The sequence below is a fragment of the Alexandromys fortis genome, unplaced genomic scaffold (genome assembly GCF_014885135.2).
Source record: "Alexandromys fortis isolate MF-2015 unplaced genomic scaffold, M_Fortis_MF-2015_v1.1 scaffold_157, whole genome shotgun sequence".
In the NCBI taxonomy this organism is placed as follows: Eukaryota; Metazoa; Chordata; class Mammalia; order Rodentia; family Cricetidae; genus Alexandromys; species Alexandromys fortis.
Genome location: NW_026068041.1, coordinates 1,954,448 through 1,970,916, shown reverse-complemented (window position 1 = coordinate 1,970,916; position 16,469 = coordinate 1,954,448). Strand labels below are relative to the sequence as shown.

At 52.2% G+C, this 16,469-nt stretch overlaps 1 protein-coding gene and 1 long non-coding RNA gene across 9 annotated transcripts in view; one reads left to right on the top strand and one right to left on the bottom strand.

Annotated features, from left to right (window-relative positions):
- Sstr3 (somatostatin receptor 3) overlaps positions 1-8,247 on the bottom strand; it is a 10,784-nt gene extending 2,537 nt beyond the window's left edge. Inside the window, exons 1-4 of one of the 7 annotated variants that reach the window (XM_050165782.1) lie at positions 8,224-8,247; positions 4,433-6,325; positions 4,078-4,241; positions 1-945 (exon numbers count right to left, since the gene is read on the bottom strand). The exon at positions 1-945 is cut by the window's left edge and continues 2,537 nt beyond it. In XM_050165782.1, the coding sequence (XP_050021739.1) occupies positions 1-906 (906 nt within the window). In that variant the 5' untranslated portion in view covers positions 907-945; positions 4,078-4,241; positions 4,433-6,325; positions 8,224-8,247. Of the gene's footprint in view, positions 946-3,243; positions 3,380-3,741; positions 4,027-4,077; positions 4,242-4,432; positions 8,161-8,223 lie in introns of those variants that run through there. The other 6 variants (XM_050165783.1, XM_050165784.1, XM_050165785.1 and 3 more) reach the window with 6 other exon arrangements.
- Positions 3,293-12,305, top strand: LOC126515829 (uncharacterized). 2 transcript variants are annotated; one of them, XR_007595927.1, is made up of 3 exons: positions 3,293-3,427; positions 3,534-3,748; positions 8,369-12,305. It is a non-coding gene; the product is annotated as an uncharacterized lncRNA (long non-coding RNA). The 2 variants fall into 2 exon arrangements; XR_007595928.1 differs by lacking the exon at positions 3,293-3,427 and having other exon boundaries at positions 3,553-3,748; positions 8,369-8,473; positions 8,561-12,305.
- The last annotated feature ends 4,164 nt before the right edge of the window (positions 12,306-16,469 follow it).

The window sequence follows — 16,469 nt, the reverse complement described above, 5'->3', positions numbered from 1 at the left end:
CCCAAAGAAGGCGGGCTCCTCGGGCAGCGGGCACACCACATTAATGATGTTGAGCAGATAGAAGGGCATCCAGCAGAGGACAAAGAGCGCCACCACGGCCACCACCATGCGTGTGACCCTGCGCTCAGAACGCCGCCGCCGCTGGCATGAAGGTGCCTGGACCCACTGGCAGGATGGTGCCCGCACACGCCGTGTGGTCGACCGCACCTTCACCACGATGAGCAGGTAGCATAAGCAGATGACCAGCAGGGGCCCAAAGAAGCCCAGTGCCGCTGTGTAGATGATGAACGCCGCTCGCCAAGCAGCCGCTGGCTCTGGCCACTGCATGTGGCACGTGCTCATGCCCCGGGGCACTCCTGAGAAGACGACCACGGGCAGCACCACCACGGCGGAGGCCACCCAGACAGCTGCACTGACTGTGCGAGCCACGGGTGCCGTGCGCCAGCGGGCCGAGCGTGTGGGATGCACCACAGCCAGGTAGCGGTCCACGCTCATGACGGTGAGGCAGAAGATGCTGGTGAACTGGTTGATGCCGTCCACGGCCATGACCAGACGGCACATGAGAGAGCCAAAGGGCCAATAGGACAGGGCGTTCTGAGCAGCCAGGAAGGGTAGCCCTAGCATGAAGAGCTCATCAGCCAGCGCCAGGTTGAGGATGTAGACACTGGTCACCGAGGGACTGGCTGTGTGTCGCAGTACTACGTAGATCACCAGAGAGTTCCCCAGCAGGCCCACCACACACACCACCAGGTACACCAGAGAGATCAAGATGCCACTGACAGCCAGCCCTGCCAGGCTAGCACCAGCAGATGCATTGCCCAGAGTAGTGTCCAGCGGCCAGGCAGAGGATGTGTTCCCAGGGTCCAAGGTTATGGGCACCGATGAAGGATAGGCAGCAGTGGCCATGGCCACGGAGAGGCTGGTCAGCAATCGACTAGTCCTGGCCTACAGGAGGAAGAACACAACGTCACTGTGTTGGGAACCCTTCCTTTGTGCCACTCCACCACCGCGACCTAGAACGTGGAGACCTACTATGTGCCTGCTCAGCGCTCGATGAGCATCTTGGAAACTCTGCAAAGCCCGGTAACGTGAGGGATGCTATTCCAATTTCTCAGATGAGACAAGTCCTCCAAACCCCAGATGAAAGTTGGTATAGGAGTGTCTTTTCTAGCAGAGCCCAGAACGTTCCTCAGTTTCTAATTCCAGACAGGATGGCAATGAGCTGATGGTGTCACCTCTGCTGGGAGTCAGAGCCCTCAGCACCTCCCTAACTCTGGCCATCACATGGGGTCCCTACCTAAAGCCCTACCTGGGGGGGATGACTGTGAACGTGAGAGTGGGTGCCTGTACCCCCTTTCCTCCCAGACATACAGGTGATGTGAAGTCTGGAAGGCATCTGGACGCTACGCCCCCCAGCTGCAGGGATGTGGGTACTGGGCTGGGCAGGAGGGGGCATCAACTGGCAGAAGTGGGCATTCCCTGGCACTTGGTGAGGTCCTTTTATACCGTCTCTGTGCCTGGACCTCGGGGATTCTGCTGGGCTCCCCTGCTAAATTCCTGCATCACTGAGATTCATCTGACCTTGGACCATTTTCGCTGTCCCCCACTTCTCACTCCATCATCTCCTGCACCAGTGAATGAGGTATCGAATGAGTCACAGGAGCCAGAGTGGGCAGTCTTGTGAAGGAGTGGGCTACAGCGTGGGGACCGGGCCTGGTCAGCAGGTTGCAGCTTCCAGAACTCCCGGTAAGAGGCTAAGAGCAGCCATTGGCCTGACCACCCATCTCTTTCCAGCCATTGAACCTTTCTGCCTGCCCCTAGCAGCTCCCTTGGATCTTGGACCCTGAGTGCTCCCACCTCCATGCTGCAGAGTGGAGCTAAGTGGAAGTCTCTAAGCTAAGAAGCTTCCCTTCTCAATTCCGTGTTGACCCACTCTGGGTCTAGACCCCTCCACTGGAAACAGAGTGCTTTGGGTATTCCGATGAGACTCCGAAAGTAAAAGGTTCCTGGGAAGGGGAAGCACCTAGCTCCCAGCATGCTCTTGAGTAGGGAGCACGTGCAACAGCTCTAAGTGCCAGGCTGTTGATGCCAAGGATGGTAAAAGACCCCTGGCAGAGTGCCGAGGCTCTTCCCTGCTACACTCCAGATTGCCTAGGCTTCCAGCAGCCTCCAAGCTGGTTCTCAACCTGCTGTACCCTCAGTTCTCTTGAGCTGGGTCTGGTGAATCTGGGCACTAAGCTGTGGGATCCTGTAGGGTCTTCACAGGGCTAGCTCTTCCTTGCTGAACCCTGACCCTAGAAGACTTCAGGAAAAGTTGGAGTCTCAGAAGTGACACGACCCCTGTGTCTGAGCACAAAGCATACCTGCTGTCCTCACCAACAGGAGCTAAGGAAGGTCCCAAGACCCTGGCCATAGCTGGGAAGGAGCATGTATAGGACCTATGATTGGTCATCCCTTTTTACAGGCTGGCAGACTGAGGCCAGGCCAGCACAGTCTCCTACCTCGGTACGGTGCTGGCCTTACTATCCTGCCGGCCTAGGCAGAACTTGCATGGCTGATGTCTGTGCTCTTGAACTCGGGGCCATGAGCCCAAAGCCTCAGACCCATAGGAGCCTGGAGATGGGAATTTAAATTCTTGGAACACAGCCACGGCTCTCAAAGTCAGGTTTTCAGGCCTCGTGACTTTTAATCAGAGAATGTCGCAACTCCAGACAGCTGGAGTCCAACCATCCTAGGCCGGGAACTGTGGGTTCTAGGACCTCACATTTTTGCTCCCAGGGTGGAGGGGGGGCGCCCTACGTCACCCGGCCACCCTGCCCACTTGGTTTGCGCAGTGCCTCTCTCTAGCTTTCCCACAGGGTGGCGAATCAAAGACACTCAGGACTGCAGGAGAAAAGAGAGTGCCAGGCACAGCGAAGAGCTGAGAGCCAGGCAAACCTCATTTCCAGGTTTCCGGCACAGATGCCTTCGGGGAAGCCCAGGATGTGCTCCAAGGATGGCCCCTCCAGCCTCACACAGGAACATTCATGAACCTGCAGAAGCACATGCGCACATACCACACAACACACACGCATACACACAGAGGAATACAGCTACCCAGCCAAACCCTCCCCAGACTCGGGGGTGGAGCATCCCTCCTGGTACCCTGGCCTCCCTCCAAGACACCCTCTTTGCTGTCAAAGTTGACAGGCCAGGCAGGTGCCAGAACACAGAAATCACATCCTTTCACCCGGGAAGACAGACCTGCAATTTCGGTGCCGCCTTTTCTTCAAGGATCTGGGATCCTATGCCTGATCTAATTCTTCCTCGGAAGGGAGGGAGGGACTTTGCCTCTCTGTCTGGTTTATCTTTGGCACAAGCTTGCCCGAAAGCTGGGGGTGGAATCTCCTCAGGGGACTGTTGAGGAGAGGAGAGACCCACAGAGAGGGTGAGTATTGTTCCCAAGCCCCACAGCAACTACGGCTGCCCCCTCAGGCATGGAAGACACTCCAGTTGCTCTTATTTCCCTCTCTTTCAACTCCCACCCCCTCCAGAGTACTTCACTGAGCACTTAGCCCAGCACCCAGAGCTCGGTAAGTACTAACAGAAACAAGCATGCTAGAAAGTAGACCTCACAAGTGCAAGATGTCCCTGGGCCGAGACTTCAAACTCACATCCTGAGACCCTAGCAGAGCCCAGAAAGGAGGGATGAAGGAGGAATTTGAAGATTGGAGAGAGGTTAAGTGACTTCCGCAAGATTACCCAACTGGTGAGTGAGAAATCAGATCCAAATTCTGTCCTTCTACTGAGCCATGCTGGGTTTCCTTAAAGGCCTCCAGCTTAGAGTTGTCCAAAGTCAATGCAGACTGAGGACCCCTGGCTCTGTCATCCGTCTGCCCTCTGCACCTCTGAAGTTGAGGTTTTATTAGTCAGCAGTGACTGACAGACGCCCTAGGCCCGGGGCCTGGCTCCTGGGAGCAGCCCCTAAGGCCCTGAGCTGGGACTCGTCCTCTACTGAGGGAAAACTGCTATGTGACCTTGGACAACTCACTTCCTTCTTGTTCTAGTCTCCTCCTACCACAATGGAGTCACGCTTACCCAGTCCCAGGGTGCGGCAAGGGTGAAAGGGGTGTGTCAGATGCTCCGCTCCCAGCAGGAAGGGGAACTCAGGAGCGCCACCACGAAGGCCCAGGAGGCTGGAAAGCAGTGTGCATCTGGTTTGGTCCAGTTCCGACATTCTGCTGTACGGAGGCTTCAAGGTTCTGGAATGACGGCACAAGATGCTAGGATTAATAACCCTTCCTACCTTACAGCCCACACATAGTTCACCAAAAGCCTCCCTCACTGCTCTCCACCCTCTGCTGGCCCTAGTCTCAGCCCTAAATTCAACCTGGTCAGAGAAAGGGCTTAGGTATCCCACCCTCCAAGATCCCCGTGAGCTCAGCCTCCTTACCTGCCCACAGGGCAAGAGCTACCTTTGTAGTCGCCAGGCTGGGTAACATTCTGCAGCCAGGCAGCTCTAGCAGACAAGCAGCTGGTGTCCCACACAGTGCCCACTCCTCCAGCGCTCGTGGACTCGGGCCCTTTCTAGGCCCTCAGCGGCCACGTCAGCCCACATTGCTTCTCCCATCTGGTCCCCAGCCCTGACTTCCCACCTTCACCTCGTCCGTCCGTCATCCCCCATCTCCAGGACTCGTGGAGGGTGCAGGACACAGAATGGGGTCTTCTGGCAGCACCCAGTCGGGGGTGGCAGGAGTCACTTCCCAAGGTGACAGGAATGTGGAGAGAGCAGGGGACATAAGAAGCCAATAGAAAATAAGGAAAGGGGGGGTGGGTCGGAGGTGGAGAGAGGGAGGCGAGAGAGAGGAGACAGTGTGTGGGTGGAAAGGCAGAATGAGGGGGAGTGAGGAGAGATGCTTGGCAAGGAGAAGGGACAGAGGAGAAAAAAGGAGAAGAGAGAATGGACGGATGGAGGAACAGGGAGAGATGCAGAAAACGGCAGGGACAGAGGGAGGCAGGAGGAAGGAGAAAGAGGGGGTGGTAGGGACAGTGACAGAGAAGGATTGTGCCACAGATGGTGACATGGAGAGCCAGCAGAGGGGGGAGCAGGAGGGTGCAGGAGGGGCCGGGAGGAGGGGCTGAGGGCCGGACAGTAGGTGCCAGACTGAGAGGGGCAGCAGGTTAAGGGCGGAGGCCGGTAGAGGGAGAGGCAGATCCCGTTACCGAGGAGATTTCAGCCACCCACGCTGGCCTTGGCTCCCGCAGGGACTTGGAAAAAAGAGGGGAGCAGCGGAGAGGGGGAGCTGCCTGCCAGAGGCAGGACAGCCCCAGATCCCCAGGATATACTCTGTGAGGGAGGGGGCTGTGCAGCAGATGAGGAGGGAGGAGGCAGGATGGGCACTGAGATGCAGGCTCCGAGCCCACAGCTTTCCTGTTGGGAATCCCAAGGGCAGCAGGACAGGTCCAGGAGAAGGCAGCTAGGGGCTGTGGTCCTGGGGTCAGTTGGATCTGGACAGAGGAGCAGAGAGATGGAATAGGAAGGAGGTATTTTGGGCTTTGAGAACCAAGAGGCAAAAGTCAAAGATATACAGTGGGAAAACAAATTCCTGCTCTTTGAACTGATACAATTTGAAATATAACAAGTGCACTTGAAGACAATTGTTCTTATCAACAATAGACATATCGCCTAATGAGCTCCCTGGGAGGGGGATATCTGACTCTGTTGGAGCATAAAGGTGGTGGTCCCCAGCGTCAGATGTTCACCTGACTAAGCCGTTGGTGAAGTGAACAGACCCAAGCAGTAAATGGTGGCAATCTGTGGCCACTGCTGCTCTAAAGTGGACACAGGCTCTGAGCAGCTCTGGATATGTCCTCAGAGTTCAGGGTGAGCCTCCCGAAGAAGCTGTCTTTCTCCGTCCACAGTTCCCCATGGCTCTTCAGTGCAGTCGCCCACAGCCTACTCCCCTTGTTGCCTGCTAACTACAACTTCCCCTTGGCTCCCTGAGCTCTGAGCTTATCAACCTCATTCATTCATTCATCCATCCATCCATCCATCCATCCATCCATCCATCCTCAGACACTGTTGTCTCCAGTCTTGTTCCAGTCTCTAGGAAGGAAAAGGAAGAGGTTAGACCTAAGCAGACAGTCCACACCCCATCACTAAAGGCTAAATCCAACTTACCAACCTTGGCTGGGACCCAAAGGAAATGGGGCAGAGACAGAGCTAGGAACCACGAGGGTGGGTGAGGAGCTGGTATCTCACCAAGCAAGGATCTAGGCAGGGCAGTCACAGCCAAACCTGGGGAACTGGGATATGGTCCTCTCAAACCCGATGATGCAGGAGCTCCTGAGAATGGAAGAGAGGGGCTGTACCTTGATTGAGATTTCCACACTTCTTTATCTGCTGCCCTGAGCCCACATCCATGGCAAGGGTAGGAGCAGGAGGCCAGTCAGAAGCCTCAGTGTCTTCACACAGGCTGTACCTGCAGCTGAAATACTGATTTTACCCCATCCCCATGAGTGGGGAAAATGGTCATTGAGTTGACAGTTCTCATCCAGGACAGGGAGTCTCACTCCCCAGACTTCCAGACTCTGTCCTCATAGCCGTGATATACTTCATGATGACTCACCTGAGGATGGGCATGAATGTTTTCTGTACTGGACTGTCAGTTCCCCCAAGGGACAGTTCTATCCAGGTCCCCAAGGTGGCCCTGGGCTGGCACCAGCCTGGCACACAGTAGGTATTCATCCCATGACTAGTGAAAGAGGATGGAAGATGGACACATGTATGGACGCATGAATGAATGGATGCATGCATGCAGGAATGTATGAATGGATAGATGATGGTGGATACATGAATGGATGATGGATGGATGGATGATGAATGGATGGATGATGGATGGATTCTTTCATGGATGCATGAATGGATAAATGATGGGTGGATACATGAATGGATGATGGATAGATGGATGGATGGATGGATGATGAATGGATGAATGGATGGATAGATGATGGTGGATAGATGAATGGATGATGGATGGATGGATGGATGGATGGATGGATGGATGGATGGATAATGGCTGAACTCAAGTTCATGGGTGAATGAGGGGGAATTAATGGATAGTGGGTAGCAGAGGGACAAGGGACACCTGTTTTCTGAGATACCCTGGAAGAACGAGAGGGGGTAAAAGGCATCCTATACAGCAGAGTGAGGTCAACCCTTCTCTAGGAGACTTCTGCCAGCAAAAGTGACCTGGGGCTCCTATTGAGCCCAGAGAGGGGAAAACACAAGTCAATGCCTAGAGTTCTGGGAGCAGGGGACACTGGGAACCCAGAGACACTCCAGAGGGATGGTCCTCCCCTGGGGGATTGAGGTTCTGGAAGCCTGTGACTCCAAGTCCCAAATCCCTGACCCCAGACTGGACCTGACCTCCAGGGCTGTCAGGGTGTAGAAGCTTCCTGGATGAATTTCCCAAAGAAAGGACAGCGCCAGGTACCCCCATGTGATTTTGGCCTTGGCAAAAACCATGGTGGTGTCTCCACCCTCACACTAGAGGGCTCCCATGGCCAGCAATAGTGCCTCTTCCATCAGACAAGGGAGCCCAGATCCAGGCTCTTCTCCCTGGGAGCCAGAGAAAACCCTCCCCTCTCCTCCCTGACAGTGCCTAGGCAGGAACTGACCATGGGGCCAGGGAGATACCTAGCTACCAAAACAGGCCCGTCTTCTAAAACATGAGATGCCTTCCTGGCCCTATTTTCACTTCTTCACTAATGTCCCCTTCTAGGGTGTCTTTGGGTTTGTCACCTGCTGCTGGGTTCTTACTGGCTGTGTGACCAACCATCCCTGAGCCTCCTCCCGAGCTCCTATGTCACCGGGCTATGCAGATAGCAGGATGAGCCACCCCTCCCACCCCCAAGACTGCAGCAGTTCTTGGGAACCTGTCACTTCTGACTTCTGAGCTGTTCCGTGTCAGGGACCTGAGAACTGTGACATTGGACAGCGGGATTTCAGTCCCAGCTCTGTCTCCAGCTACATGACTGCAAAATCTCTCTTGGGACTTCAGTGTTCTCCTCCAGTAGAGGCCACTGCACCACCCAGACTCAGAGGATCTGACCATGGTTGGCCGGAGTCTGTCTCTGTGTCTGTCTGTCTGTCTGTCTGTCTGTCTGTCTCTCTCTCTCTCTCTCTCTCTCTCTCTCTCTCACACACACACACACACACACAATCTGTCTCTCCTCTCTCACCTGGCTGACTCTCCAGCATCCTTCTTCACCAGCCTTCATGGGATTCTAAGTGTGCCACACACACACACACACACACACACACACACACACACACACACACACCCCCGCTGGTATTTCACGTTGACTCTTTTTTTTTTAACTAAAGGTACTTGAAAATCAAGAAGGACACCGTGACCTTCCCTTCTTCCTTTGAAAGCAGGGCCTGAAGGCCACGAGAGGCAGAGGCGAGCCTCCCAGCACCAGGAGGAGGGTAACTGGCTTGTTACCAGGCACAGCTGGGGAGGGGAGGGTCTACAGTGCTCACCTTCTATTTAACCCTCATCTTCCCACGCCACAGCTGCCACACTCTCCACCCAGCCCATGAGCACGTGAACTTGAACTTTGTTGCCAGTGGGAGAAGTGAGACGGGGGACGCTCCTATACGGCGCACATTTTGGTACCACTCACATGCCTGTCTCCCCTTAATCTGTCGCGTGTCCATTTCATTCTTGGCATGGTTAAAGACCCTGAGACAGCAGAGTGACATCAGTCTGCTCAGGAGGAACGGTGAATCTGTGAAAATGCTGAGTCACAGACTGACTCCTCATGGCCACCTGTCACTCACTGAATAAGTCCCTGCCTCCGTGTTTAGTGCTCACCTGCCTCTGCCGACCTGTTCTTCCATTTCACCCCTCCTCTTGTTGCTAGCGCAACGGAATCTCATGAGGGCCCTGGGGCCTTTGCCCAGGCTACTCCCCATGTCTCCCCTGCTCTGAGGCATGCATCCTCCCCTGGGCCTCCTTTTCGTTTGTAATGCAACTATTTTTCATTTCTAATTAGTTCTTGCATTCTTCAAGCATTATCTGCAAGCATATTTCTGAATCCTGTTGTACTAAAAGGTTTTAAATGACAAGATGTAGCCGCCCTCCAGTGGCCCCCTTACCGCTCCCCAGTCTGTTTCAGAGGCAGTGCTGACATTTAGTTATGTTTAAACACCCACACTTCCTAAGCGTCATTGTACTCTTTCTCCAACACCCCCCCCCCCCCACCAACACACACATTGCATTTTTGAGATAGGGTCTTACTATGGAGCCCAGATTAATGCTGCATCCTCCTGCCTCAACCTTCCAAGTTTGGGACTCCTAAGTATGGGTCATCCCACACAACAGAGTTTTTTGTTTGGTTGTTTGGTTTGTTTATTTTTTGAGACAGGGTTTCTCGGTAGCTTTGGGGCCTGTCCTGGGACTAGCTCTTGTTGACTAGGCTGGCCTTAAACTCACAGAGATCTGCCTGCCTCTGCTTCCCCAGTGCTGGGATTAAAAGTGTGTGCCACCACTGCCCGGCTCAGTTTTTTTTTTAATGTACCATGTGCATGTCTGATGCCACATGGGGCCAGATGGTTGTTAGCCACTGTGTGTGTGTGTGTGTGTGTGTGTGTGTGTGTGTGTATCTAAACCCCAGTCCTCTGGGAGAGCAAGCATTGTTCTTTACAGTTGAGCCATCTCTCTAGCTCCCTACGCAACAGAGATCTTGATTTCTTCCTCTCGTTCTTGCTTCCCACCCTCTCAGCAATCTTCACTCTTTCACTTGCTTACTTAAAAACAAAACAAAACAAAAACAAAAACCTTACTTTTCAGGGGCTTATTATTTCCACATGATGCTGCAGTGCCCCAAAAGCCATGCAGCAGAAGCCCCAGAGTCAAGCTGTAGTGAGAATTTTCTTGGAGATCACCAAGTTGTTTCCCCCAGTGCTAGCTGGCCCTGGGCTGACCCCCTGGGACTGTGTCTTCATCAGAGAATGGCTTGCTTCAGCTTTTCCCCAGGTTTTGTCTGCCTTCTGGAGCCCCAGGCTTCCCCTCTGGTGATCTCTTACTTAGGAGGAGTGTAGCCCCTGGAAGACGTGCCTGCCTGGAACATTTAACACCTTATGTTCACAGACAGCCAGGGTGGGTGTTGTTTTTGAGGCCTGGCTCATGGACGCCACCTCTGGGTGGGCTCTGACTTCTGTACTGCACCCACTCTCCCTCCACAGCACAGGCGTTTCTATGTGTGGCCTCTCCCCTTTGTTCCTCTTTGTCTCTGACTGCTAAGAGGCACCAGCTCCCTCCACCATACCCTTTCCTCCATGCCCATGTATCTAAAAGCAATGGAGTCAGTTGATTATGGGTTGAAACCTCTGGAACCACAAGTCCCAATCTACCGTTCAGGCCCTAGGCTGTTTACATCAGACGTTCCGTCGCTACCACAAAAGTCACACAGAAAGGCTGGTGCTGAGAAGTGAGGTGACTTCTCTGACAGTTCTTGGCCGTGTGGTCCTGAAGGCTTCAGAACTGGTTTGCGGGAGGAATTGGAAAAAACTTGGAGACATGGGCTGGTGGAGCCCTGGAATGCTGCAAGCAAGAGCTAAGTGGGCCATTCCGGTTGAACCTCAGAGAACCAGAATGCAATGGGGATGTTCCGCAGAACTGTGAGTGGATGAACCCTTTCCTCCCCAAGTTGCTTTGGTCATGGTGTTTACCACAGCAATAGGAACCCTAATTAAAATAAGTTGGAGTGGAGTGTTGCCTTGACAGACATGACCATGTTGTTTTGGGTGGGACTGTGAAGGACTGTGGAACTCTGGGCTAGAAATCCATTGAGTGTCAAGGGCTCAGTGGGCTGTTGTGTAGGGGCTTGAAGGGAAGAATGTTGAGAGCAGCGCAGACGGTGGAGGCCTGATGTGGAAAGTGTAGAGCAAAGCAGACTCTGCTGGGCCATTTGTGTGAAGGATCCGTGGCTCTGCCCTGTTGGGGCTAAAGAACCAGCTGTGATTATAAAGAGATCAGAATTATTCCAAGAGGGACACCCTCTTGGAAGTGTTTCCTGAGAGTAGGCGCACCGGGTCTGTGTTCCAGAAGTCAAGGTCGAACCCTGTGATAGCAGCCGAACTTGTAGTGTAAGAGTCACCCAGATGGTACTGGTTTGAAGACATGAAGGGGTCGTGAGGAGCATCTGAGGCTTGGCTCTCTGTGGCAGGGCTGGAGTGCCTGAAAAGAGTCCAGGAAAGGCTACTGGTGAACGTGCAACCCAGGTGCAGCAAGAAGCCCCACCATTCTGGGAGAACCGGTACTGCGGGGTGATCACCAAAAGCAGCAGCTGCAGCAGAGTGTGGTCAGATGGAGCCTACAAGACAAGCTGTGGGGGCTGCAGAGGGCAGAGTCAGAGATGCGACCCAAGGCCTGTGGAGGAGCCCAGAAGATTGGGAATGAATCCCTGGTAATTGGACATTGAGTTATTTAAACTTTAGGAGCTTGATTTTGCTTTGTTCAGATTGGGACTGTGCCAGTTTTTCCCTCTTGAAGTAAGAAAGTACTTCATTTATTTTTGATTTTATAAGAACCCACAATTGAAAGATTTTGAATTTTAAAAGACTTTGGATTATAAAAGAATGTATATTTTGCCACGCGGTGGTGGCGCACGCCTTTAATCCCAGCACTTGGGAGGCAGAGGCAGGCGGATCTCTGTGAGTTCAAGACCAGCCTGGTCTACAAGAGCTAGTTCCAGGACAGGAACCAAAAGCTACGGAGAAACCCTGTCTCGAAAAAAAAAAAAAGAATGTATATTTTAAAGAGACTGAATATTATTTTTAACTTTTTTAAGATTTATTTATTATGTGTATAGTGTTCTACCTGCATGTATGCTTGCACACCAGAAGAGGGCACCAGATCTCAACACACTCATTACAGATGGCTGTCAGCCACTATGTGTGTTGCTGGAAATTGAACTCAGGACCTCTTTTTGTGTGTGTGTCGTATTTCAAGACAGTTCCTCCACAGCTTTGGAGACTGTCCTAGAACTCGCTCTGTAGACCACGCTGGCCTCAAACTCACAGAGATTCACCTGCCTCTACCTCCCAAGTGCTGGGATTAAAGGTGTGTGCCACCACCGCCCGGCCAACCAGTGCTCTTAGCCTCTAAGCCATCTCTCCAGCCCCAAGAGACTGAACTTGAAGTATTTACAATTTTAAAGACTGTGGGACTTTTAAATTTTAAAATGTTCATATTGTAATGTTGATATTAATGTGTGATCTTGGGAAAGAACAATAAAAAGGCTATGGTCTGACAGTGATGTGTTTATGTGTCAAGCTGACAAGAGATCAGTAGTATTGTGTGGTTTTATATCAACTTGACACAAACTAGAGTTATCTGAAAGGAGGGAATATCCGTTAAGAAAAAAATGCCTCCATAAGAACCAGCTGTAGGACATTTTAGTGACTGTTGGGAGAGGGACCCAGTGCACCTGGGTGGTGCCATTCCTGGGCTGCTGACCCTTGGTTCTGTAAGAAATCAGGGTGAGCAGGCTAAGAGGAGCAAGCCAGTAAGCAAAACTCCCCCCATGGCCTCCGCATCAGTTTCTGCCTCCAGGTTCCTTCCCTGCTTGAGTTCCTGCCCTCACTGTTTTTGATGATGAACTATGAAAGTTTTATATGGAACTATGACTGAATAGCCCTTTCCTCCACAAGTTGCTTTTGGTCATCATATTTCATTGTGGACAGAGCCAGTGCCCATGAAGGTTCAGATGGGACATGAACACTGCTGTGAACTGGACCATGCATCATTAGTGTTTCCTTACGTCAAAGAACCTGTCCCTGCCTCCCCGAGTCTGAGACTTTGTTAGACTAAGCTTAAAGATGATGGACCAATTAGTACGGCAGAGGAAATTTTAAGGCATTTCACCGTTTAGATTAGCTAGCTGCTTCTAGCCATACTGATGGCAAGAATCGGGAGAAGAAGGTTTAGAAAAACTTGCAGGTTGCTCAAGATAGGAGTGGTTAAAGTTGGGGCTCTAAGTGAGGAATAGATTGCTAAAGAGGTTGCTAAGAGGATCTCTGAGAGTTCGAGGCCAACCTGGTCTACAAAAAGAGTTTTAGGCCAACCAGGGCCACACAGTGAGACCCTGCCTCAAACAAACACACACACACACACACACACACACACCAAAAATACCAACAAAAAGGAAGCCAATACCTTGTATCTGAGTAGTAGGGGGAAATGCCTTGAGACTATCACAAGAGTGATCAGACCTCACCTATTGACAGAATCCAGGCTGAAAAAAAAAAAAACTCATTTAAAAGATTTTCCCAGGATTCATTTCACCAAGTGCATCTTCCCAGGCACACAGAGGCTCCAGCTATTGCTTGAAATGATTGCAGATCTCGTGCCATTCATATGACACTGGCTTTGCAGGCATGTAAATTGGAAGAGTTGTATGATCATGGAGGCATCCAGGCAGAGTTGAAAGGAAAGCCCAGGAGGCCAGGTGGAGGGTACCCGGTCAGTCCCTGGGAGGGCAATGTGAGAAACTGAGGAGAAACTGAAGGTGCAGTAGAGATCAGGGGAGCTGGAGATGCCAGAGGCGTGGAACAGCTGCCAAGGAAACCCACAGCCAGTGAGCAGAGCCAAGCCAGCTGAGAGGCCGTGTGCAATATACCCAGCAAAGCCAGAGTGCTGGGGTCCAAGCTCACATTATGTCACCATGTGCCCTGGATGCAAAACATGGATCTGCAGGATTTGATGGTCGCCCTGTTGGGTCGATGGCCTCACACCTCCTTTCTAGTCTCCTGTTTGCTCTGGAAGAGTGAGTGTGTTTACTGTATGATTTTTGGTTTTTTTGTTATTGTTGTTGTTTGTTTGTTTTGATTTTGTAAATCTTCCTTGACTTTCAGCCTCTGTTTGAACTTTTAATCAATGTTGAAACCATTGAGGTTTTTGGAGAAAGCCTCGGTGTGGTGCTGGGTATTCACGGGGCAGCCGTGTTGTGTCCAATGATCGCCTTGCAACTGTCTTCATTTGGAGGTTAAGTGCGGCCTCAGGAAGTGTGTTAGGGTGTCAAACTGACACGCGGTGGGATTGAAGAGGTTAATCTTGATTGCCAACTTGATTGACTTGAGAGACACCTAGGACATTAGTAGAGAACACCCTGGGTGTCCATGGCCATTTCTGGAAATGATTAGACGGTGGAGCCTCCGACTTAACCAGGGATTTAATCCATTGAGACTCTACTTCCAGATGGACTGTTGGGGAGTAGAATTGTGGAAGGTGGAGCCCAATCAGAGGAAGAGGGTCTCTGAGACCTTGTTTCAGAAGGATTTGTCTTGGTCCTAGCTTCTTACTGCTTATCTCTTTGCTTTGCCGGCTGCTGAAATGAGCAAGCTGCCCTCTACCGGGTCCCTCCTCCATGATGGGCCATTCTTGCTGTGGTCCTAAAAGGGAGGAATCAATCCACCACCCGCCAACGCCTCTGAAACCTCAGGTGGAAAGGACTCTTACCTCCTTTAAACTGTGTATCTCAGGCATTTTTTTTAATAAATGGAATCAAATCCACACCTCCAAAATCTAGTGCTGACAGCTCACCCTGGCTCCTTGCAGCAGGCACTCTTCCTACCCTGCGGTTTCAGCCCCAGCAGCCCCCCCCCATAGAACTTGGGAAAGCCCTGCCCCCAGCACCTCTGAGCTTCAGTCTCCCGCCTCTGCCTGCCTCAGTCATTATTGCTGGTTGTTTATGAATAGGACTTTGCCCGAGTGCTTCCCCTAGACTGGAAGTGACCAGGCTGTCTTGTTCTGTGTTACCACTAAGACTCTAGTTAGTGCTGGGCAGAGGACTTCAGTCCTGGGAACAGGTAGACCGAGTGTGAGCTGAATTTGTTTGCACTGTGAAGACGTCGTCCTAGCAACTCTGAAGTGATGTTACATCCACAACACGAAAACAAGAACACGGCGAACAAGGGATGAACAAGTGAACCGTCGCTTGGCGACCACCTCTGCTCCAGATTTCTAAAACTTGACTCCATGGTCCAGCAGTGTTGGGCTCTGCTGTTTAAAGAGAAACACGTGGGGTGGGCCTGGACACAGTGAAGCCCTCACCAGGGGGGAGGGTTGATTGTTATGTGGCATGACTGACTGTGACAGGAGGCTTCTGGGAGCAAGACTGGTGAAAACATTTGCAGCGGAGGGGGTGGAGATTTGGGATTGGTTGGGAGACATCCTTCACATGGTGAAAGGAAATAGCAAGGAATCAGAACACATAAAGAATGATGTCAGAGTCCAGATACTGAGTGTCAATGCCGGTAGAGTATATGGGACTGAGAGCACAGGGGACATTCATACAGAGGGGCCACTTCCCCGCTCTCTGGTGACATGGGACCCTCCTAGATGGCCTAGGAACTCCTGAGGGCATGGTGCTGCCCACAGACTCCATGGCAGCCCGCTAGATGAGTTCAGGTGCCAGTGAACGACGGGTCTTACACGTTTCTTAAGCAGCAAGTATAAATGACACTTAGCATGGCACACTGTGTCTGTGACAAGGCCCAGTGCAGGAGGGGCAGTGCCATCAGGGGCTGTAATTAGGGGACACTGGGGTGACAACCGTCCAGACCTGGCCAGTGAGAGCTGATGTGAGACAATGGGGCTAGAAGGTCCCTGCTTTGGAAGAAGGAAGAAAGCAACCGGGTATTTGTGTGTGGGGGGGGGGGGGTAGCTTCAGAAGAGGAGGTCCGGTCCAGCAGGCTCATGCCTTGGCACCCCAGCCATGATGTCCTGGGTGAGAGGGCTGAGCCCTGGCCCCTCCCAGGCCACACACCACATGAGTGGGTGATCTGAGAGGCTGTGGGAGTAAGCCTCACTCCCGAGCCCACCCAGTGCTTCTTCCTGTTTCAAAAGATGTTTTCTTCCACTATTCACGGTATGCCATTTTCTGTCCAAGAGGCCTCTGAGTCTCAGCCTCTGAGCTCAGGGTCCATGGCCTCAGCCAACAGCAAAGGTCAGCAGAAAGTCCCATCAACTGTGGCAAAAACAAGCACGTGGTTCCTTCGTCCTCCATCCCCAGAACGAGGCTGACTGAGGCTTTTGGGCCCCAGGTTCAATTTATCCTGTTCCCTGTTCTGAGCAGCTGGCTTCTGTTTATGCTGTGGCTTCAAGCTCACAAGATGGCAGTAGCTGCTCCAGACATCCCATCAGAGTTCCGAGCACAGAGAGGGATGGCACAGAGGGCAGTGGAGACCAGTTCTGTTATTTCTTTCCCTAGAAGCCACTTCTCTGACTGACTATCCTTGTGTGTGGCTAGCTAAAACAGTGTGACCTCAGAGCCCTGAAGGCTGAGAAAATAAGTATATTTATTTTAAATATCTATTTGTTAATGGTGTGTGTGTGTGTGTGTATGTGTGTGTGTTTGAATGAACATAGGTGCAGGTGCCCACAGAAGCCAAAAGAGGACATCAGATCCCCCCAGAG